Source organism: Crotalus tigris, unplaced genomic scaffold, assembly GCF_016545835.1.
Source record: "Crotalus tigris isolate CLP2741 ecotype Arizona unplaced genomic scaffold, ASM1654583v1 scf7180000018477.2129921, whole genome shotgun sequence".
NCBI classification, from domain to species: domain Eukaryota; kingdom Metazoa; phylum Chordata; class Lepidosauria; order Squamata; family Viperidae; genus Crotalus; species Crotalus tigris.
Window position 1 is genome coordinate 1,535,791 of NW_024097029.1, and position 21,562 is coordinate 1,557,352.

The 21,562-nt window shown below is 41.5% G+C and overlaps 1 protein-coding gene across 3 annotated transcripts in view; it reads right to left on the minus strand.

Annotated features, from left to right (window-relative positions):
* Positions 1-21,562, minus strand: part of GRB14 (growth factor receptor bound protein 14) — a 58,186-nt gene that overhangs the window by 11,519 nt on the left and 25,105 nt on the right. For 2 of the 3 annotated variants that reach the window (XM_039352785.1, XM_039352787.1), the window contains exons 3-7: positions 9,191-9,312; positions 6,814-6,888; positions 2,899-3,036; positions 975-1,085; positions 663-758 (exon numbers count right to left, since the gene is read on the minus strand). In XM_039352785.1, coding sequence (XP_039208719.1) covers positions 663-758; positions 975-1,085; positions 2,899-3,036; positions 6,814-6,888; positions 9,191-9,312 — 542 coding nt within the window. The remainder of the gene's footprint in view (positions 1-662; positions 759-974; positions 1,086-2,898; positions 3,037-6,813; positions 6,889-9,190; positions 9,313-21,562) is intronic. The other variant, XM_039352786.1, reaches the window with a different exon arrangement.

Consider the following 21,562-nt stretch of genomic DNA (forward strand, 5'->3'; position numbering starts at 1 on the left):
ACTAGTTCTTTGGAATAACAGTGACAAGCACTTCTCTGATAATCTGAAACTGGTGACAGAGCTTTTGCATGTAAATTACTTGTGCATCCTTTGATGGCCTTTTCATTTTCAGGCTATTCTTTGACTAAATATGCAAGGCATATTTTAAGTGATCCACTTCTCCCACAGCTTCCTTCCACTTCTTCAAAAGGAATGTCTCTTCCAAACATTGCTGCATTGTCCATGCAGTCTGGCCGTCCTTCTAAGATTGAGTGGGTTGCTCTATGGCCGTGCTTTTTCAGCTCTAGTTCTCCCTCACAGGATGCCCTCCCTGGGAAGCAGGCCTGGCACCCAATTTAGGGTCTGCTCTAAGCTAAGAGCTTCCTCTTTTCCCATCAGTTTTAGTGAGCTTTGACTTCATATTTCTATAAGGACTTTGTGCATTTTTGTCTTACATCCTTGCGGTGCTACTTTCTAATTCTAATTGGTTTTTATGTTTTAAGTAAACATTGTTTACTTAAATAATTGTGCAGATGAGAAATATACACATGCAACACTGAGCTTTAGAAGGCTAAAAATACCACTTTTACCCAGAGGCTAAAGAGAAGAATGAAATGTATTGTGAACAGTAACTATAGAAACAATTGATGAAGACAATGCACAGAAGAAGAGAAGACATTTACCTTCAGCAACCGAATTGCTGTCATCCAACAGGTCCTACTTTGCTCACTGTCTGCATAAAGGTATTTCAGGTCTCTGGTTCCTCCTGCTTTATAAGGCTAGAAGGCCACAGCATATTGTTTAGCATTAATGCATATCTTGAAGACTATACCTGTTGAAATAAAAGCCACTAATTCTCCTATTTCACAAACAAAATCTCTTCTTTTCTTAGTGTTTTTCCCTGCATCAAAAAGTGTCTTAGCATTTTTTTTGGGGGGGGGGACCACTAATTCGCTAAAAGGGGTTTAGCTCTTATTAAAATGCTAAATTCTTACCTTGAAGCAGAACCCAAAAGTGACTGGCACTCCAGATATCTTTTTGCCTCTCAAAGACATATATATGTCGCTACTGCTAAATTCACTGAAAAGCTGAAGGTGTCGTGGTTCCTAAAATGAAAAACATAAAAATATTACATCCACTTTTAAATTATTGCTTGTGGGGGGAGGGGTTGAGAGAGGGGAGGGAGGGAGGGAGGGAGGGAGGGAGGGAGGGAGGGAGGGAGAGCGCCTATAGTGGAACACAATGAATTTTCAAAGAATTATGGAAAGTTTTTCCAAGTTGCGTACAGCATCTTATGACCATTCAAGATCTTTTAGATTAGGGGAACTTCCATCAACACTACTAAAATAGTCTTAAACACTGAAGAGGAACAATAAATGTTTTTTAAAGGAAAAGAACTTGAATTACTGAACATGGTAACTGTTTAGAGACTCTGCTAAACCAGAATGTGACTTATTTGGCTTTGCTGTTTTTAATTTGTTACACAAGATGAAGTATAAACCCAGCCAGTGTAGTTCATTCAACAGATTAAACCAAAAGCAAACTATGGTCCAATGTGAAGTGTTGACCCTCATGTGATTTTTCAACTACTAGTTTCACCCAGAAGCAACTGGGGATCTCAAATTCAAGAATAAATCAAAATGTAGATTGGAGAAAACTGTTGGAAACTACCGAGAAAACCATCAATGCCAGAAATATAGGAGGAACCATATACCACTGTTTATTGTAATGCACCCACACAGCAAGTTTTACCCAAGGCAAGGCCTTGACAAATATGCACCAACTACAGGGGCATCCAGTCCTGCAGGGAGGGTCAAAAAACTCAGCTTTGACAGATTCGACAGATCAGCCCAAGTTAACAAAAGCCCGGCTCCTTTGTATGTGCAGCAATGTTGTTTTCTATACAAAGGGGTGGGGCTTTGGTCATGAAGTCATGGCTGCCATCGCTACTTTTTGGCCTATACCCCGAGGATATAACTCAGTGGATATTTTTCCAAGAGATATCTTCTCTTGGTTTCAATCCTAAGAGAAGGAAAGCTAACTGCTACAGCTCCTGAACCAGAGAATTCCCAACAATTTCCAAGACAATTAGGTGAAGAAGAGCCCTTGGTCGTCTTCCAGAGTGTGGCTGGAAGAACAAAGTGACAACCCTCCAGTAAAAAGGTTTCTAAGAATAAACCAATTTTATTTGTTGTTGTGGGGAAAAGAGGAGGAGGAGGAGGAAGGAGTATTAACTAAGTTCGCTGCCTTGAGTTATTCAGAAAAATAATAAAGGTGGGATAAAATAAATAAATTAATTAAAAATGTACAGGACATCACCACTTCTTCTATAGGCAGAGCTATCAGCATTATATTATAGCTGTTGTGATGCCCTCCCAGAGACTATAGAACTGTAGTCTTTATCACAATGTAACTTTTTTTTAAAAAAGGAATTTTATATTTCAAGAGCAACATCATTAATCCTTTAAAGTGGAAAATTAGCTATAGACAGAAGTTTTCATAAATACATTTCATTTATTCTAATTTCAAATCCTAATTCATTCCAAGTCTATATCATAAGGACTGGATTTTTCACTTTTTCACCTCTCTTTCTCCACAACAGACGTTCCCAACGAGGGGTGCCCACCCAGCTCCCAGGGGGGGTGCAAGATGAAATTTCAGAGGGTGCCACAAAGAGTGGCTTGTGTCACTTAGGCACAGTCAAAATTACTTTTAAAGAGAGGGTGAATATTAATCAAACATTTCCTAGGGATGTGGTGCATAAGAAAATGTTAGGAACTACTGCTCAACAAGAACAAAACTGAGGAGAATTTTTTCTAAATCTGTACAGATTTAAAATGATAAAAAAAACCTCTACTACATAAAAATAAAATGCATACCAATTTCTAACACTTCTTCCTTTCCATTTGCCAAACTTACCTTTGATGTTCCCTTAGTGGAAAAATACAGGCCAGATCTCCGCAACAAAAAGTACATTTTTTTCCAGGTTTTCTTCCCTTGCTCTTTAAAATGCAAATAACCATGAATTTCAGGATATGCACTGGAACTTAAAAACATCTGAGAGAGAGAGAGAGAGAGAGAGAGAGAGAGAGAGAGAGAGAGAGAGAGAGAGAGAGAGAGAGAAAGAGACCCCATTCTTTAAATTCCATTGGAATGTTCTCTTGTCTTGCAGTTCTTTGTACACAAAATGAGGAATTCTAACATTGGCATTTGCTTAGGACATTGTACAATGAGCTTCTGCGTATTATATATATTGTTGAAAGTTCTACAACTTTCTTAAAATGCTAAGTGCTGTAAATACTAAGTGTGTTCGAGATAACTCCCATAGTAAGTTCACTTTATTCTACAACCATTTGTTACTCTGGGTTCCTGTTTGCGTATTTCAGAAGAGCAATTAGTAAGACCCAGATCCAGCAACTTTTCCTGTTGCAGAGAAAGTCCCCCTATCTCCATGAAAGTGCTTATAATTAGCAGAAGATTTTTCACAGCTGGGACTGGAATTCTGCTCAGTTGTCTCATCCAATATTATTCACAATTCAACCAACCAGCTATAATTTCTTCAGTATCTTTTTGCAGATGGCAGGCTATTATTACATATAACATTATCTGATAGCGCAGTTAGGTGAGAAGGCCGTTCTTTTTCTCCAGGCTCACTTTTTCTCTGCTACACAAAGACATGCACACACACACAAACACACATACTCACAGCGACTTCATTAAAAGGAAGAGATGCTTATAAACCTAACTGACACCTTGAGAATAAATAAATCTTAAGCCAGATGGTATCCACCTGAGGGATTCCAAGAACTACATGAAATTGCTGGCCTGCTAATAAAAATACACAATCTGTATAAGATTGCCATCTACTCCCAAGGACTGGAAAATTATCAGTAAGATTCCAGTTTCTAAAAGAGAAACTGAGGGGAGATACAGGCAATTATAGGACAATTAGCTGACAATTAATTTGTTCCAGATCAATAATAATCAAACATAGAAAAATGAGAACCAACATGGTTTCGTATGGATAGATCTAAGCTAAATCTCTAAACTGTCTTATGGTATCAGTGAGTATGTAGACAGAGATAACTGGACAGATCTTGAAGATCTGGAATACTCAGTTAACTTTTGCCAAAGGCTCCTGAGCAGTTTCAGCAGCAGAGGGAAATATGGTGATCTTAAGGAAAGGCGATTGGCTAGAGAACAGAAATCACTTTTGGACTCGAGTAATAATATTCAATATTCAGTTCAATATTCAGAACTGAATCGTCAGGAAATGCTGGTAGAATCTGTATCTTTAGTCTGTTTAAAAAAGTCATCTGGAATGAAGAGGGAGTAACAAAGTGACCAAATTTACTAATTGGATCAACCTGTTCAGGATAGTAGCACCAAAAAAAGATGGCAGAGGATTCCAACAGCTTCTCTTCAATGGAGGATTGAACTGGATTCAAAATAGCAAATGAAATACGATATGAGCAAGTACAAAGGGATGTATAGGAGCACACCAAAAAGCAAAGGTTTAAAAATAAATGACAGGTGATCCTCAGCTTACAACCATTTGTTTAGTGACCATTCAAAGTTACAATGGCAGCCTTTTGGATTATGATTTGGTGGAACATTCAAAAGGTTTTTAAAAGGAAGATTAAGTTTACTCCCCAGTTGTTTCTTTTGGGTATTTTTGTGGATTTTGATGCTAAAGAAACTATCTTAATGTTGAATTTAATAATAGCAGCAAGATTATTGGTGGGTCAATATTGGAAGAAGGATTCTCTGCCTTCTTTAGAAGAATGGGTATTTAAGGTTTCTAATTTAGCAGAAATGGCTAAAATTTCTGCTTATTTAAAGGACCATTCACAAGAGAGATATGTTATTGTATGGAGAAGATGGATAGAATATGTTCAGAAGAAATATGGAACTACAAAGTTTCATTTATTTTATGAGTAATGGATTTGTTTATAAACTTATGATGTTAAAGTTTGAAGAGAGTTAAGGGTTAGTATGATTTTGGTTATTGTATAATTAGTAAACTTAAATAGATTATGTTTAATATGTTTGCATAACCCCGTACTTGGCTCTGGGAAGTGGGGGGGGGAGGAGGGGAGGGGGGAGGATGGGTTGAAGCTTAAGTAGCTCAGATAAGTAGAAATAGTTTTATTGTATATAATATTGATGTTTTAATTTGGAGAGAGGAATTGCTCGGGCATTTCCCCTGGACTGCATCCGGAGTGAGAAGATAGGAGGAAGGGGAGAAGTAAGTAGGAAGGTTGAGGAGAAGGAGGAAAGGGGGAGAGTGAGGAAGAAGAGGGAAAGAGGGAAGTAGGTTAGAGGGTGGATGCGGTTTAGGGGGAAATGGGTGAGCAATACCGAAAGTTGTGTGTATAAATTTATTTTACTCTTTATCTGAAGTATTTTTATGAATGTAATGCAATGCAAAATTGAAAATAATTTTTTTTACAAAAAACAACAACAACAACTGCAGTGATTCACCTGACAACTGTGGCAAGAAAGGTTGTAAAATGGGGCAAAACTCACTTAAGAAATGTCTCACTTAGCAACAGAAAAAATTGGGCTCAGTTGTGGTGGTAAGTCAAGGGACTACCCTGTACTGTAAGAGGTTCTGGAATACAGTGAACAGTTCATTGAAAAAACAGTGTGAAGCTGCTTAAGGAGAAGAGTGAACTACATGGCTAAAAAAAATAGGAAGAAAACTGAAAATAAAACAGCCCTTACTTAAATATATGGTGAGTTTGCCCCTGTTAAGTATTGTTCAGTTTGAATAATTACGGTCAAAAAAAGGATCTTTTAGAGCAGCCCTTCTCAGCTTTTTTTTTTTTTTACCTCAGAGGAACACATCAAGTACTTTTGCAACGTCTCAGGGAATTCTTGCATTTTTTTTATATATCTATAGGTCATGGTTAATAAGTTGTGCATATATAACATAATAAAATACAAAACAAAATGACATAATAAATAGCTAAATGAGAAAACCATTAAGAATAGGAGCATTTCACCCCTACAATTCATTTCTAACCTATACAATCCATTTTTTACAACATTTACAAAGGGCTGAGTCATGGCACGTGAAAATTCTCAGCAGACTGCTAGCATTGCACAGCATGTGAAATTAAAAAAAGTTTTTTTTTTCTTTAATAATGATCTTTCACAGAACCTCTTGCAACCTCTTCAGGAACCGTAGAGTTCCATGAAACTCCAGTTGAGAAAGGCTGCTATAGAGTTTGAAAAATTATGAACTGTAAAAAATGAAAATACAAATAAAGGGGCAGTTTGCTCCCATATCTTCACCATCTCACCCGTCAATACACATACATAACCCATATGAAAGTATAAAGTTTAGCATTCCACATATTGCAAGAATAATACTAAATCATGCAAATCCTGTTATTTTTTTTTAAGTGGTCATGCCTAAGAGTCTTCATATAACTTTAAGTTACTTTAAGGAAGACACCAATGGTTATGTCTTTTTAAAAACAAGCAAGCTTTGACTTAAATATGAGGAATCCAAAAGAATTTAGATGAGTAAAATATGAGCAAATCCAACTTCTTAGCCCCATAGTAGTCTTCATTGAGGTCAGCTTCTCTCCATCCTTATTTACTTGCCGCCGCCATCCCTCCCATTGTTTTAATGAGACATATGGAAGCTTTAGAGCACCATAAAAGTCAGCCACAAGGGATGCAATCTCAACTAGGGTTGCTTGAGAGGGAAAAATTAAAATCGGATTCCCGGTGCTTACTTTACACAGAGAGCAGAATCCACTTAGTGGGGCTTAACAGAATCTGTGGTTTGATCCACAGATAAATTTCATTTCAGTACCTTACCTGCAGTATCTGTGTATGGTTCATTGTGCCATTGCTCTCATTTGAAAGGGATACCAAATGGTCTGGGAAAAATATCTGCAAAATAAAAAGTTAACAGGAGGCACTAAATGTTTCATAAGCTTGAGCTACATTGTGGGCTTCACCACGATTATCATAATCTAGACCAGTGATGGCGAACCTTTTAGAGACCGAGTGCCCAAATTGCAACCCAAAGCCCACTTATTTATCGCCGGGTGCCAGGTGGGCATGGCCCATTGGGTGAGTGTGGCTATGGTGGTCATGGCAGAGTGGGTGGTGTGCTCACTTGGATGTTGCTTATGGGGAGGGATGCCTGTGGGGGACAGGCAGGGTTGGGGAAGAGCCAGGGGGTCTCTGGCAGGTGGGGCAATGGGCAGGAAGCTCGTCCTGCGGAGTGAGGCGAGGCAAGGCGAGGCATTGTCGCAGGGCAAGGCGAGGCAGGGGCCACGGCAGCTGCTGCCTGACACCATTGGCCCCCGCAGAGAGGCCAGCAAGCGTATGGGGGCCGACAGTATCCGGCAGCAGCCACAGCCTGCCAGCCCCTCGACTGGTACACTCTGGGGCTCCACAGCCCATCGCCAGCAGTTCAGAGAAGCCGCCTCTAAGCTGGACGGCTAGCTGACAGCTGAGGAGGCGATGCAGTGGGTCATGCCCGGGAAAAGGAGAGCATGCAAGTTCAGGAGGGATGGGGGGGGGAACCAACTGTGCTGGGATGCATCCGGCCCCGTGGGACCTCAGCGAGTTAGTGGGCGGTTGATTGAAGAGGGACAGTTGCCATCTCCGGGGCATGCCGCACATGCCCACAGAGGGCTCTGAGTGCAGCCTCTGGCACACGTGCCATAGGTTCGCCACCACTGATCTAGACAGCAAAAATCCAGGCAACCACCAGATGGCAATACAGCAATACAGAAAACTCTTAATAACTCTTGACTACTCTAGTGACAAATTGGAATTTAGCAACCTTGCATCACATTTATTTGTGAATGTGGATGGAAAGAATGCCTGACTCCCAGCAAATCAGAGTACAGTACTTGATATTATAATAAGCTAGCATAATAAAATCAAGCAATGGGAACTAGCTTTGAGGGAAGAAGGTGGCTTTCCTCACACGAAATACTTCAGCAGCCATTGTGTCTGAAATCAATGTTTAACAGAAGAACACTTCCTTGGTAAGCAGAAGGTCTGTGTTGATGTTACTTACTAAAAGAAATAACATGGTAGTAAATAGGGGAAAGACATTTCTACTGCCAGTCAGTATTCTATGGCCAAAGAAATTTTCTATGGACTTAAGTACAGGTATGTAGTCCTATCATAACAACCACAATTGAAGCCAGCAATCTGTCACTAAAAATGTGATCATTAAACAAAACATGTGACTGTACTGGGATTTCTCTGTAGTTGTTAAATGAATCACCCATGGTCATTAAGTGAGACATCATGTGAATGCAACATGCAATTTCACTGTTGACTTCTCCACTGGCTCTGCTTGTCAGAAGTCAACTGTGAAGCGTGCAAATGGCAACTGAATGACCACATGACCCTGGGATGATCATTAATGCAAGGGCTTATTGCAAAGTTACTTTTACAAAGCTGCCATAAATTCACGTGGTTACTAAAGAGGGCAGTTATTAAGTGAGGACTAAGTGTAATACTTCCACGTCTTCTCTAGATGTGTTCCAGCACAATTGGAAGATAACATGTGGTGGAAGACTCTTATAATGTACACAGCCCACAGCTTGTAACCATTGAAAGGAACTCAAAAAGAAAACCATTTGTCACTTTTGTCTGTATATAACACAATATACAGTCAATTGCCTCTCAGCAAGAGATTTTTGACTGCCACCACAACCTTCAAGCTCTGTTCATACATAGGAAGTAGCTGAAGAATTTGGAACAAGCAAGGTTTTGCAAGCCTATTTGCGAAACTCTTTGTTTTTTTTCAGAAGATGGGCACAAGAACAAAGAAAATGACCTCCTACAATGCCAGTTGTAGGTGGGGGGCATGAGGAACCTATGTCACTTTAGGTCAGGGGTGGGGAACGATGGCCCTTGTATGACTTGTGGACTTCAACTCCCAGAATTCCTGAGCCAGCCTCTGCTTTAGGTAGTCTGGTTAGTGCTGAACGATTCCTCACTCCACATTACAACTTTGCCTTGCTGTATTGTAATAAAAAAGAAAAAAAATGTGGGGATGAACTGTTAATCCTTTGAATCAAAGGGATAATAGTATATGCTGCAAAGATTTTTGTCACTAGACTTCGTAGAGCTGGTGAGTTCCTGTAACTAGGAAGAATTATGCTGAGTATTCAATCTGAGGTATTTATCTATATTATAAACATATCATACAGTAAGAACTTACTTCAGGGTTTTTAAAAAACTCGTATTTGGCGTAGTTTTTCCGGAAATAAAATTTATTGCCTTCTTCAATTCCCCACCTTGAATGGACTTCAACAATCACTTCATGGTCTTCTACTATTCTTTCTGTGAAGGAAAAGAGAAATGCAAATACCAGTTCTTTCACCAAAGGGACTGGAAGGAAGTGGCTTACCTGAATCCTTTGAGGTGAGGTTCAAGCCCAGTTGTGCTAGTGCAGGGGTCTTCAAACCTGGCCCTTTTAGGACTTGTGGACTTCAATTCCCAGAATTCCTCAGCCAGCCATGCTGGCTTATTGTTTCTGATTTACCCATTGTTAGCTGGCCAGCATTATTTTATAAAATATAGGCAGCTATATAAATCTTTTAAATACATAAATTTCCATTTCTGTAATTGAAAAAACTGTCAGACGTCTGAACGATTGAGGCAATTTATAAACACTGTAAATAAATAGCTAAAATTTGCCCAAGTCCCTCAAAACAATGCTGCTACAATTATAAATATTTTAAAAACTTAAGGTCATTAAACTGGTCTGTTCAGGAGAAGGAAGAATTTTGAAAGCCACATAGCTTAGGGATGATATACAAACCACCATCATCTGTAGTTTAGGATATGTAACTGTACTGGACATTGGACATGCTACATCTCGGTAAAACTGACATGAGGAAAAGCTCCCTGGGAAAGCCCTCGAATTCCATGGAAAAAAAGGAATGTTCATAAATAAATTTAGTCAGTACAGTCACACCCTGTCGTAAAAGATTCCTTCCTAGCTTGTAATACTCAGAAGTCATCAGTATATGGAGCTTGGCCTTCACACAAAGTAGCTATTGGACAAAACATAGATGCTCATGAGGAGAGTGTTTAAATACTACAAACTATGCAGAAAGCTTGTGTGCTCCATTCTATTTCTTGACAGAGTAATCAGTGCTGCTACTAAGAGATCAAACATTGACTTTCTATTGCTTTGACATAATAATAATAATAATAATAATAATAATAATAATAAGAAGAAGAAGAAGAAGAAGAAGAAGAAGAAGAAGAAGAAGAAGAAGAAGAAGAAGAAGAAGAAGAAGAAGAAGAAGAAGAAGAAGAAGAAGAAGAAGAAGAAGAAGAAGAAGAAGAAGAAGAAGAAGAAGAAGAAGAAGAAGAAGAAGTTGGAAGGGACCTTGGAGGTCATCGAGTCCAACCCCCTGCTCAGGCAGGAAACCCTATACCATTTCAGACAAATGGCTGTCCAGTCTCTTCTTAAAAACTTTTACTGTTGGAACATTCACCGCTTCTGGAGGTAGGTTGTTCCACTGGTTAATTGTTCTAACTGTCAGGAAGTTTCTCCTTAGTTCTAGGTTGCTTCTTTCCTTGATTAGTTTCCATCCGTTGCTTCTTGTCCTGCCCCCAGGCGCTTTGAAGAATAGCTTGACTCCCTCTTCTTTGATTGAGTGTATGGCCAGGAGTTATAGTTTACCAATATCTGGGAGGCATTCCCAAGGATTTGAGATAGGCAGATGTGGATGTTTCATGATGTTAGAGGTATTATTGCAGGATGCAAACTATTCCAAGTCAAGCTGCCTTTTGCAATTGACGGTGAATTTATCAATGCCAATGGTATTCAAGAGGTGCTCCAGTTATTTTGGGGTTGAACTCAAGGCGCTTATTGCTGGAATTGGGTATGTCTAGTTTAATGAAGAGAAGGACAAGGGGGGACATGATAACAGTGTTCCAATATCTCAGGGGCTGCCACAAAGAAGAGGGAGTCAAGCTATTTTCCAAGGTGCCTGAAGGCAGAACAAGAAGCAACGGATGGAAACTAATCAAGGAGAGAAGCAACCTAGAACTAAGGAGAAACTTCCTGACAGTGAGAACAATTAACCAGTGGAACAACCTGCCTCCAGAAGCAGTAAATGCTCCAACACTGGAAGTTTTTAAGAAGAGACTGGACAGCCATTTGTCTGAAATGGTATAAGGTTTCCTGCCTGAGCAGGGGTGGTTGGACTAGATGACCTCCAAGGTCTCTTCCAACATCATCATCATCATCATCATCATTATTATTATTATTACTACTACTATTACTACTACTACTATTTTTATTATTACTATTACTGCTATTACTACTGCTGCTGATACTATCTTTGTTTTCTTTTGCCACAGTCATTCCACTTCTATTTGCAGGTATTAGTAGCTGTTGTCTTCTCCAGTATTGCCATGTCCACTATCCAAACTTGTTTGACTTTCTTATCAATAATTATTAAGTCTGGGATGTTATGTAGCAGGTGCTTGTCGGTTTGAATTCTAAAGTCACAGAGCATTTTAGTTTCTTCATTTTCTATTAGTTTCTCTATTTTATGGTCCCATCAGTTCTTGCTTGCAGGCACATGGTATTTCTTGCAGATCTTCCATTTTGCTACTTTGTCATGCTGTTGTTTGTAGTCATTCTGGGCTTGGTGCAAACTTCTTGCAGCAGCTAACCAGATAGTCCATTATTTCTTCAGCTTCTTTGCAGAGGTGGCACTTGCTGTCTGTTGCTGTCTTCTGAATTCTGGCTTTGTATGCATTTGTTCTTAAAGCTTGATCTTATACAGCCAGAATTAGCCCCTCTGACTCTTTCTTCATCTTTCCTGCTCTTAGCTGTTGCCAAGTCTTGTTATTATTTGCTTTCCCTGCTATTTTTTTTAAATTTACAGGCCATGTAATGCTTTGTCTTCCCATGTCTCTTTTTTGCTTTTCATCTGGTCTTTCTAGTAGACCAGTTTGGTCTCTTTGCTTTAGTGCATCTTCTTTACTATCTTTCAGATAGTTTTCCAATGCCCTTTTTTCTTCTCCAACTGTCTGATCTATTATTATTATTATTATTATTATTATTATTATTCATGAACCTCAGTCAAGTGAACATTCAAATTGACTGGCGCTGATGGTTGACATGGGTTGCTGCCAGCATCCTAAATATCAACCATAAAATGTAAGATGTTCCGAGTAGCGCAGTTTTTTGTAGCATTGCTAGAGTTATTGCAGAAAGCTGCAGTTTCTTGAAATATTTTGCAAAGGTTTTGGACATAGTTCCCAGTGCCCCGATGACAATGGGTATCATCATCATCATCATCATCACCATTATTATTATTATTATGGATCATCGCACAGTCAGCCAGATGTTCAGACTGGATTTGGTATTTTGTCTACCTATCGAGTCCTTATCCAGGACCTAGGATAGGCGGATGTGGATGTTTGATGGTATTACAGGTATCGTCGCAGGATGGAAGCAGTTCCTAGTAAGGCCGCCGTTTGCAATTGACTAACAGAGAATTTGTCAATGCCAATGGTGTTCAAGTGGTGCTCCAGTTATTTTGGGATTGCACCCAAGGAGCCTATTACTATTGGTACTACCCTTGCTTGCTTTTGCCACAGTCTTTCTATTTCTATTTGTAGGTCTTTGTATTTTGCTATCTTCTCCAGTTCTTTCTCGTCTATTCTGCTGTAGTATTATTATTAGACATTCTTTTAGAGAGAATTAATATTAATAGCAACACTATTTTAGAGGAAAATACTGTATCCTTACTTTCCCATGCCCAACAGTTAGAAGATCGTGCTGCTGATGTTCAGTTATCCGGCAACTGAAGGGTTATGATCACTGAGAACTCCAGAGCTTCAATAAAAGACGCTGGCTGCGGTCAGTGGGCTGTCCAATCCTGCCCTATGGTTGTATGAGCTAAGCCAAAAATTGATTCTAGCCCTGTCAAAGTTCTCAACTGCTTTTTGGATTTATTTGTTTATTAAAATTATTAATTTGCTGACCCCTTTAATGATTCTGATTGAGTCATAATAAAAATCATCATACATAATCATAAAACACAGATAATAAAATTCACAAATAAAACATAGCATGTGGCCCCAAAAGTAGAAGTGGTTTCATCCCTGGAGTTGGCTGTTTCTCAATAAGTTGCGTTCTCCAGCCCAAAAGGCTATTGAAAAGGGGCATGGTCTTCTTTACTTCCCAAAAAGGCAAGAGGAAAAAGGCCATTCTCATTTGGTGGGTCAGGCTGTTCCAAAAGGGGGGGGGGCTTTCACTGAGAAGATATTTTTCCTGACTCTTCACACAGAGAAATGATCCTCAGCCAGCCTCTGCAATAATATCCAGCTACCACTATACTCTTTTGGCTGATCAATGAAGCCAACCTTCCTTAAGTTCTAAAAATAACATATTCCAGATCTTGGAATAAGATGAGGGTTCAGGAAATATAATACACATATCGCTTGTCCTTCTAACTAATCTTCATAAATTCATAAAGTCTGACCTGGACAAAAGATGGCAATTTTCTTCAAAAGTTGCTTTTAATTTCCATGCCAGCAGAGGAACTGAAAGAAACTTAAAGGTGCATGATCATATAATTAAAATTCAAAAACAGCAGCGGTATATTCAGGGCAAGTGCGTCTGAGATTCTATTCATCTCAGAATGTCTGGCTTAGTTCAGTGCAACACTTGCTTTGCAGCTGTCTTTCGCAGTACTCTTTTCAAACTTGGAAACTGTCCTGTTTGTAAACGAATCACTAGTCTACAAGGACAGATTGTTTATCTAGGATCTGTAATCTGTGCTGTTCAGGCAGAAATTAGGTGTCCAGTTCAGCCCTTCTACTCTATTGAGCCTCCGCGCTATCAGCCCCCGCTACCACAAAGATCCTGCAGGAGAAGGGCAGTGTAGACAACCGTGGGATCTGGCAGGGTGAGAGCTGTGAACCATAAACACAAAGCTTTCGCTGTGTCCCTGCATAACAGATTCAGTGCCCTTGCTGACCTTAGAAGGGACATAAAGGAGACAGGTCAAGGTAGTTGACTAGGAACTAGGGGATTAGCCATAATGGATCTAATCCTCACTAACAGAGATGAAATGATAGAAGGTGTTGAAGCCACAGAAACCTTGGCAGGAAGTGATCATGCAATATTGGAATTCAACATTATGGAAGCACAAGCAATAGAACACAGTCAAACTAGAGTCTTGGACTTTAAGAGAGCTAATTTCAATAAACTTAGAGAGAGCTTGGGAAGGATTCCATGGATGAGAATCCTCAAGGGGAAAACAACTCAAGAAGCTTGGGGAATTTTGAAAAGTGAGATAATAAAAGCCCAGTCTAGCTCAATACCAACAAAGAAGAAAAATAACAGCTCTCAAAAGAAACCAGCATGGCTGCATAAAGAACTCTCTGATAAATTGAAGGGTAAAAAGGACTATAAAAAGTGGAAAGAGGGGCACATAACTAAGGCAGAATATCAGCAAATAGCTCGAGCCTGCAAAGATGAAGTGAGGAAAGTTAAGGCTCAAAATGAACTAAGGCTTGCGATCAAAGTCAAAAATAATAAAAAAAGCTTCTTTCAACATGTAAAAAATAAGAAAAAAATTAAGGAAATGATTTGTCCATTAGTGGGGGAAAGTGGCAAGAAGGTGACAAGCAATACGGAGAAAGCAGAACTATTTAACTCATTTTTTGCATGTCTTTACAAAAAGGGAAAAAACAATCCAACCTATCAATAACAGTACCATAAAAAACAGATTAGAAACATAAATTAAGATAGGCAAGAAAATGGTAAGTGAGCACCTGTCCAGCCTAGACGAGTTCAAATCGCCAGGACCACATGGATTACACCCCAAGGTTCTCAAGGAACTGGCAGATATGATCTCAGAACCACTGAACTATATTTTTCAAAGATCCTGGAGCACTGGGGAACTACCGGAGGACTGGAAAAGAGCTGATGTAGTTCCCATCTTCAAAAAAGGGAAAAAATAGATCCAGGAAACTACAGACCTATCAGCCTGACCTCAATACCTGAGAAGATTCTGGAAAAGATAATCAAAAAACGAATCAGCGAACATCTAGAGGCAAACAAAGTCATTACTAAAAGCCAACATGTGTTTGTCAAAAACAGATCATGCCAGACAAATCTTATTGCTTTCTTTGACCAAGTGACAAAATTAGTGGATCAGAGGAATGCTGTGGATATAATTTACTTGGACTTCAGTAAGGCATTTAATAAAGTAGATCACAACCTACTACTTGATAAGATAGAAAAATGTAGGTTAGACAGCATCACCACCAGATGGATTTGTAGCTGGCTGACTGGCCGTACTCAGCGTGTAGTCCTCAATGGAATTGCATCTACATGGAGGGAAGTGTGTAGTGGGGTGCCCCACAGCTCTGTTCTAGGCCTAGTGCTCTTCAACATCTTCATCAACGATTTGGACGAGGGGATAGATGGGGAACTCATCAAATTTGCAGACGATACCAAGCTGACAGGAATAGCCAACACTCCAGAAGACAGGCTTAAGATACAGGAGGATCTGGACAGACTTGAACACTGGGCACTATCTAACAAAATAAAATTCAATGGTGAAAAAAGTAAGGTTCTACATTTAGGCAAGAAAAACCAAATGTACAGATACCTAGTATAGGAGTACCTGGCTGCATTAACAGAGGGTAGAATCAAGATCACGTGAAGTATTAATACCACTTTACAATGCCTTGGTAAGGCCTCACTTGGAATATTGCATCCAGTTTTGGTCACCACAATGTAAAAAAGATGCTAAGATTCTAGAAAGAGTACAGAGAAGAGCAACAAAGATGATCAGAGGACTGGAGGCTAAAACATATAAGAAACAGTTGCTGGAATTGGATATGTCTAGTTTAATGAAAAGAAGGACTAGGGGTAACATGATAGCAGTATTCCAATATCTCAGGGGTTGCCACAAAGAAGAGGGAGTCAAGCTATTCTCTATAGTGCCTGAAGGCAGGACAAGAAGCAACGGATGGAAACTAAGGAGAGAAGCAATCTAGAACTAAGAAGAAACTTCCTGACAGTTAGAACAATTAACCAGTAGAACAACCTGCCTCCAGAAGTGGTGAATGCTCCAACACTGGAAGTTTTTAAGAAGAGACTGGACAGCCATTTGTCTGAAATGGTGTAGGGTTTCCTGCCTGAGCAGGGGATTGGACTAGACAACTTCCAAGGTCCCTTCCTCAACAACAACTACTACTACTACTACTACTACTACTACTACTACTACTACTTCTCCTCCTCCTCCTACTCCTCCTTCTTCTTGTTATTACTCTACTGAAAATTGAGCTATCTCAAAATATGCTTCCTTTGCTAACTGTGAAGGAAGCTTTCAAAACTAGCCTGACATTTAACTGTAGCTATACAGATGTCACTGTGGCATTTATGAAAATGCCATCTTATATAGGACGGAAAATGTATTTCTTAAAAAAATTGCAACCATCTCCAATAGAATATATTAACACTTTTATCAATTGCACCACTATTATTACTTAGATAAATAACCCACATTTCCCCAAATATTGTTTAGACATCTTTGTTTTCTAATACACTAAGTTTTCAGACACTCATGCAATCCAGTTTTTCTCTGCTTTGTTTCTTTCTTTCTCCATCCAACTAATGTTTTTAAAATTCTTCTGGCCCTGGGATTTGGTCTGGGGCACAGAATTTAAATGGACTGGATTTGTATTTATGTATTCACTTTACGCTTTGTAAATTAACACACATTGCTGGATTCCCAGAGTGTTCCTTTAGTGCAGTGGTTCTCAACCTTTCTAATGCCGCGACCCCTTAATACAGTTCCTCATGTTGTGGTGACCCCCAACCATAAAATTATTTTCGTTGCTATTTCATAACTGTAATTTTGCTACTGTTATGAATCACAATGTAAATATCTGATATTCAGGATGTATTTTCATTGTTAAAAATTGAACATAATTAAAGCATAGTGATTATGCTTTCCTCTCTCCCTCTCTTTCTCTCTTTCCTCTCTCTTTCTCTCTTTCCTCTTTTTATCTTTCCTCTCCCTCTTTCTCTCTTCCTTTTCTCTTTCCTCTTCCTCTTTCCCTTTCCTCTCCCCCTCTCTCTTTCCTCTCTCCTTCCTCTTTCCTCTCCCTTTCTTTCTCCCTCTCCTCTTTCTCTTTCCTCTCCCTCTTTCTCTCTTCCCTCTTTCCTCTCTCTCTCCTCTTCCTCTTTCCTCTCCTTCTTTCTCTTTCCTCTTTTCTCTCCCCTCTCTCCCTCTTTCCTTCTCTCTTTCTTTCTCTCTCTCTTTCTCTATTTCCTCTCTCTCTCTCTCTCTCTCTCTCTCTCTCTCTCTCTCTCCCCCCCCCCTCAATATCTCTGGTTTATCCTTTCAGTGACTCTGGGCAGGTTAGAGTTCAAAGATGTTAAATGCTAAAAACTTTTTTAAAGAGTAATGACAGCAAAACCAATAAAAACAACAGAAGCATCCAAATTAAGTGACCACGCTGGAATAATGCCCATAATTGGGCCATGAGATGCAACTTCCCCTCAAGAGGCAGAAAGAATTCAGGCAAGCGGCATTTCGGAGCCGCACAAGTCAGCGCGGGGCTCGGTCGGGCCCTCCCGGGCGCAATTAGGGGCGGCTTCACGGAGTCCCAAGTGCCTGATTCATGGAGGAAGCCGGCCAGGAGCTCACAATTAGCGGGTCCACCAAGAGGCAGCTGATGTGGACATCCCCACGGCAGTCAGGCGGCCCCCGAGCCGGATGAGAGTCCTGGCCAGCCGGCCATGGGGCAGGAACAGCTCCCTCACCGGGGCTGCTCACCCTTCCCAGACGGCCAGCTGGCCGGGCTTTTCCAGGGCCAAATCCTGCTGCGCTCTGCCTGCCGCAAGAGGGCGAGCCGGGCCAGGCTGGGCAGTGGGAAAGGAGGCACACTGCGATTTGCACAACCGCAGTCCCGGTGCAGAGAGGATGAGGGTCTGGGAGGGGGAAGCCCCTTCCCATGCCCGGAAAGCAGCACTTCCTCTCCTGCTCCCAGCATGGGAAAATGGGCGGAGGTCCCAGGAAGGCCAAGCGTGGGGGGGGGCAGGAGGCAGCAGAAGGCCCCGTGGCTCCCACAGCGCCACCTGCACACCATACCAATGGCGCAGAGCTTGCAGTCGCCAAGCCAGATGCCAGTGCAGGGCGGTGGGAGGGTGCAGACGGCAGGCAGGCCGAGGCGGCAGCAGGCGTTGCGGGCCAGGTGGTCCAGGGCAGCCATGTAGGCACAGGATGAGGCAGCAGCGGCGCAGGTCCAGCACCGGCTAGGTCACCAGCTGGCCCGGCCCAAGGAAGGTCAGCCACCTGCTGGGCCCCACACACGCCAGCTACCCTCCCAACACCCGCTGCTGTCCCACTAGCCTTACCTTGGCCACCACCCATTCGGTGCGGCGGCAGGCAGGCTCCGGCGCTCCTGGCCAACTATGGCAAGCGGCAGCGATGGTGCAGGCCAACCACCGACTGGGCCACCAGCTGGCCCAGCCCAAGGGAGGTAAGCCACCCGCCGGGCCCCACGTGCGCCAGCTATCCTCCCAGTGCCCGCCGCTGCCCCGCTAGCTTCACCATGGCCACCGCCCATTTGCTGCAGCAGCAGGCAGGCCCAGGTGCTCCTGGGCGGCCCTCCCACCCCTGGCCCTCTTTTACTTACATTTAGTAATTGCTCAGCAGGGAGGGGTGGAAACTTCCAAAAAGCTCACCTTAGCTGCAGATAACTTGCAGCAACGTTTGCCGACTGGGACTTTTGGTGGGCTCAGCAGGGCAGAGACAGCCTGGACAATTCCTATTGGCTTTTGAAAGCCAATAGAATTAGACTCTATTCAAGACAGTCTATTCTATTGGCATTCGAAAGCCAATAGAATCAATGCCAGTTGCATGTAAACACACAGAGATGCTGCGATGGACTGCAAGGACCAATCATAAACCACTTTTTTCACAGCTTTATAACTTCAAGTGTTCACTAACCGAATGGTCCAAAGTGGAGGATTATCTGTAGTGTGAAGTTCTTTCTACTTGTCAGTGTTGAGGTTACTTAACTGTGTAATGAAATATTTTCAAGAAAACAACCAAGCTCAAAGAGTACCAAGAATTCCACAATTGAATCCTGAGCTACAGTCTCTTTTGACATTAGTGATAAAAGTGCATCTACACCTGAAATATACAACAGAGGGGGACACTAGAAACTGTCCTACTTTGCAAGGTTGCAGGGCTCTTCTGTCACCTACTACTGTCCCATGAAGTTGCTGGAAGTTGAACTCAATTCAAAGGAGATTTTACGGTAGGTTAAGAAAAACGAATGACTGAAATTCTATGTTGCGTTTTGCTAAAGGTAAATATGTCTTTGAAAGTAAGAAACAACAGTGACACCCAGTGGACATTTCAAAACTATACACGTCTCTCAGTTTAAAACCTGCCATTATGTGAACAATTATCATTCTTTCTTTATAAAATACCTTTAGCATTTCCTATAATTTCCTTAAGATTTGAAGAATAAATCAGTGATATATCTTACTAAATTCAAAATTCAGAAGCTATTTGTATTCCTATTACTGGAAAAGATTCCATCCAGATAATAAAACCTACCTTATGTCTTGACTTTCCGTGTAGTTTATTGAACAGTTAGCTACCACCATTTCTTTTGCATTACCCTTGAATTTGACCCTGAAGAAATAAAGCCTGCTAAATCCTGCCTATTAATTCCATTTAATAGATTGGATTAGAGTCATGAGCAAAACTGTCTTCTGCTAGAGTAGAGTGATTTACTATTAGGCAGCGCTTTTAAACCCCATGTTCTGGTGGGACAGCAAAAATATTTCCATTGGCATCAATGTAGTGCCCCAGATGGTTTTAATATTCCCAGATGTGTCAGAGGATATGATCCCGATCATATACCTCTGCACAGATTAATCAAGTCAAATAGGTAGGTAAATGTATCTGACAAAGCAGCATCAGAGTTCATCTTGTTCCGCACTTTTTAAACTGAATTTACATTAATCTTATGGAAGAAAAGAATGGTGTAAAGTTCAACAAAGTCTGAATGCTTGAAATGTCAGATTATGAACATACCAAATAAGGGAGGGAGGGAGGGAGGAACACTGAAAGTGGCAATTGGAAGCTCACTCAGAATCCAGTTTACATTTTAGATTCCCATTCTATATTTTGCTTTTAAGAAATCAAATCCACCCACAAACAAGCTAAATGCTGCAGAAAGTTGTAGTGCAGTTCCAAGTTGGTAGAGATGGAAACACATCATAGTTGATCAAACTATGCGGCCACTCCAGGGAATTCCTAAGCCTTACTATACTAGTCCTTGACGTATGACCAGAATTTCGACTGTAAGTTGTGATGGTCATAAGTCAAGATACTGACACCTCTGGCCCTGATTTTATGTCTGTTTTTTGTGATGGCTGTTATTTGAATTCTTTCAAATGGGCATTTTTTGCAGAAAACTGGTCAAAAATGTCACCAATTATGTTCATTTGACTGTGGGATGCTGCATCCAGTTGTAAATGTGAGCCAGTTGTCAAGTGCCCAAAGTGTGGTCATGTGAGCGGGGGGGGGGGACATTTTACGATGGCCAGAAGTGCTTTACAGGCCATAAATCACCCTTTGTTGAGGTCGTCAATTCCAAATAGTTGTTACTTGATTGACTGTAGGTGGAGGACCACCTATATAACCTATCCCTTTTAAAATCACTTCTAACCAGTTTTAACCCTTACCATGCGTGGGGATCGACCTTCCAGGGGCCTCCATGTAGTGTTCATTCCAAGTGGATTTCCCTATATGCTAATGGAGAGGGGCTTCCAACCAGTGGTGGGATTCAGCCATTCACATCGGTTGAGGAGAACCGATACCTAATTTTCTGTTGAGTTCGGCGAACCAGTTATGATAAATCTGCACAAGCCTCCCCTGCCGCCTCCCTCCGCCAGCCCTGATATCCCTCCGCCAGCCCTCCATTGCCTCCGCTGCACTTTCTTGCTTCCCTGCATCGGCCGGCATCTCCCTTCTCCATTCTGAAAATGGCAGCCCCGTTTTCTGCTGCTTTCCTCCGGGAAGGAGCCAGCAGGGGAGGCTTGCGCTTCCCGGACATGGCCCAAGCTATGGGAGAGGTGGCGGAAAAGGAAGAGGCAGCTACCACTGGGCAGGTGATCTGCGGGACGAAGCGGGGCCAGCAGAGGCCAAAGAAAGCCCCTCCAGCAGCAGACGCGGCTGTTGCGCAGTGGCAGCAGAGGCTTTTGCCATCACTCTCCCAACTCTGAAATGTTGGAGGGGGACTGGGTAAGATCCATCCTCCGTAGCATGGCAGTCCAGTATGGGAGGGGAATGAAAGGGAAGAGGCAGGTGGGCAGCTGGATTTTTGAAGCGGTGGGGGGGAGGTCATCGAGCAGGGAGTGGCCTGGGTGTGGGGATCCTGAAGTAAGCAGGTGTGGGACGTATGGGGCAGTTCCCACCCCCCCACCACCACCCTAGCTTGGTTTTTACATGTGCGCCTCTTAAAGGGTTCTGTGATTTCAGAGAGAACAGGTTGTTAAATTATTTGAATCCCA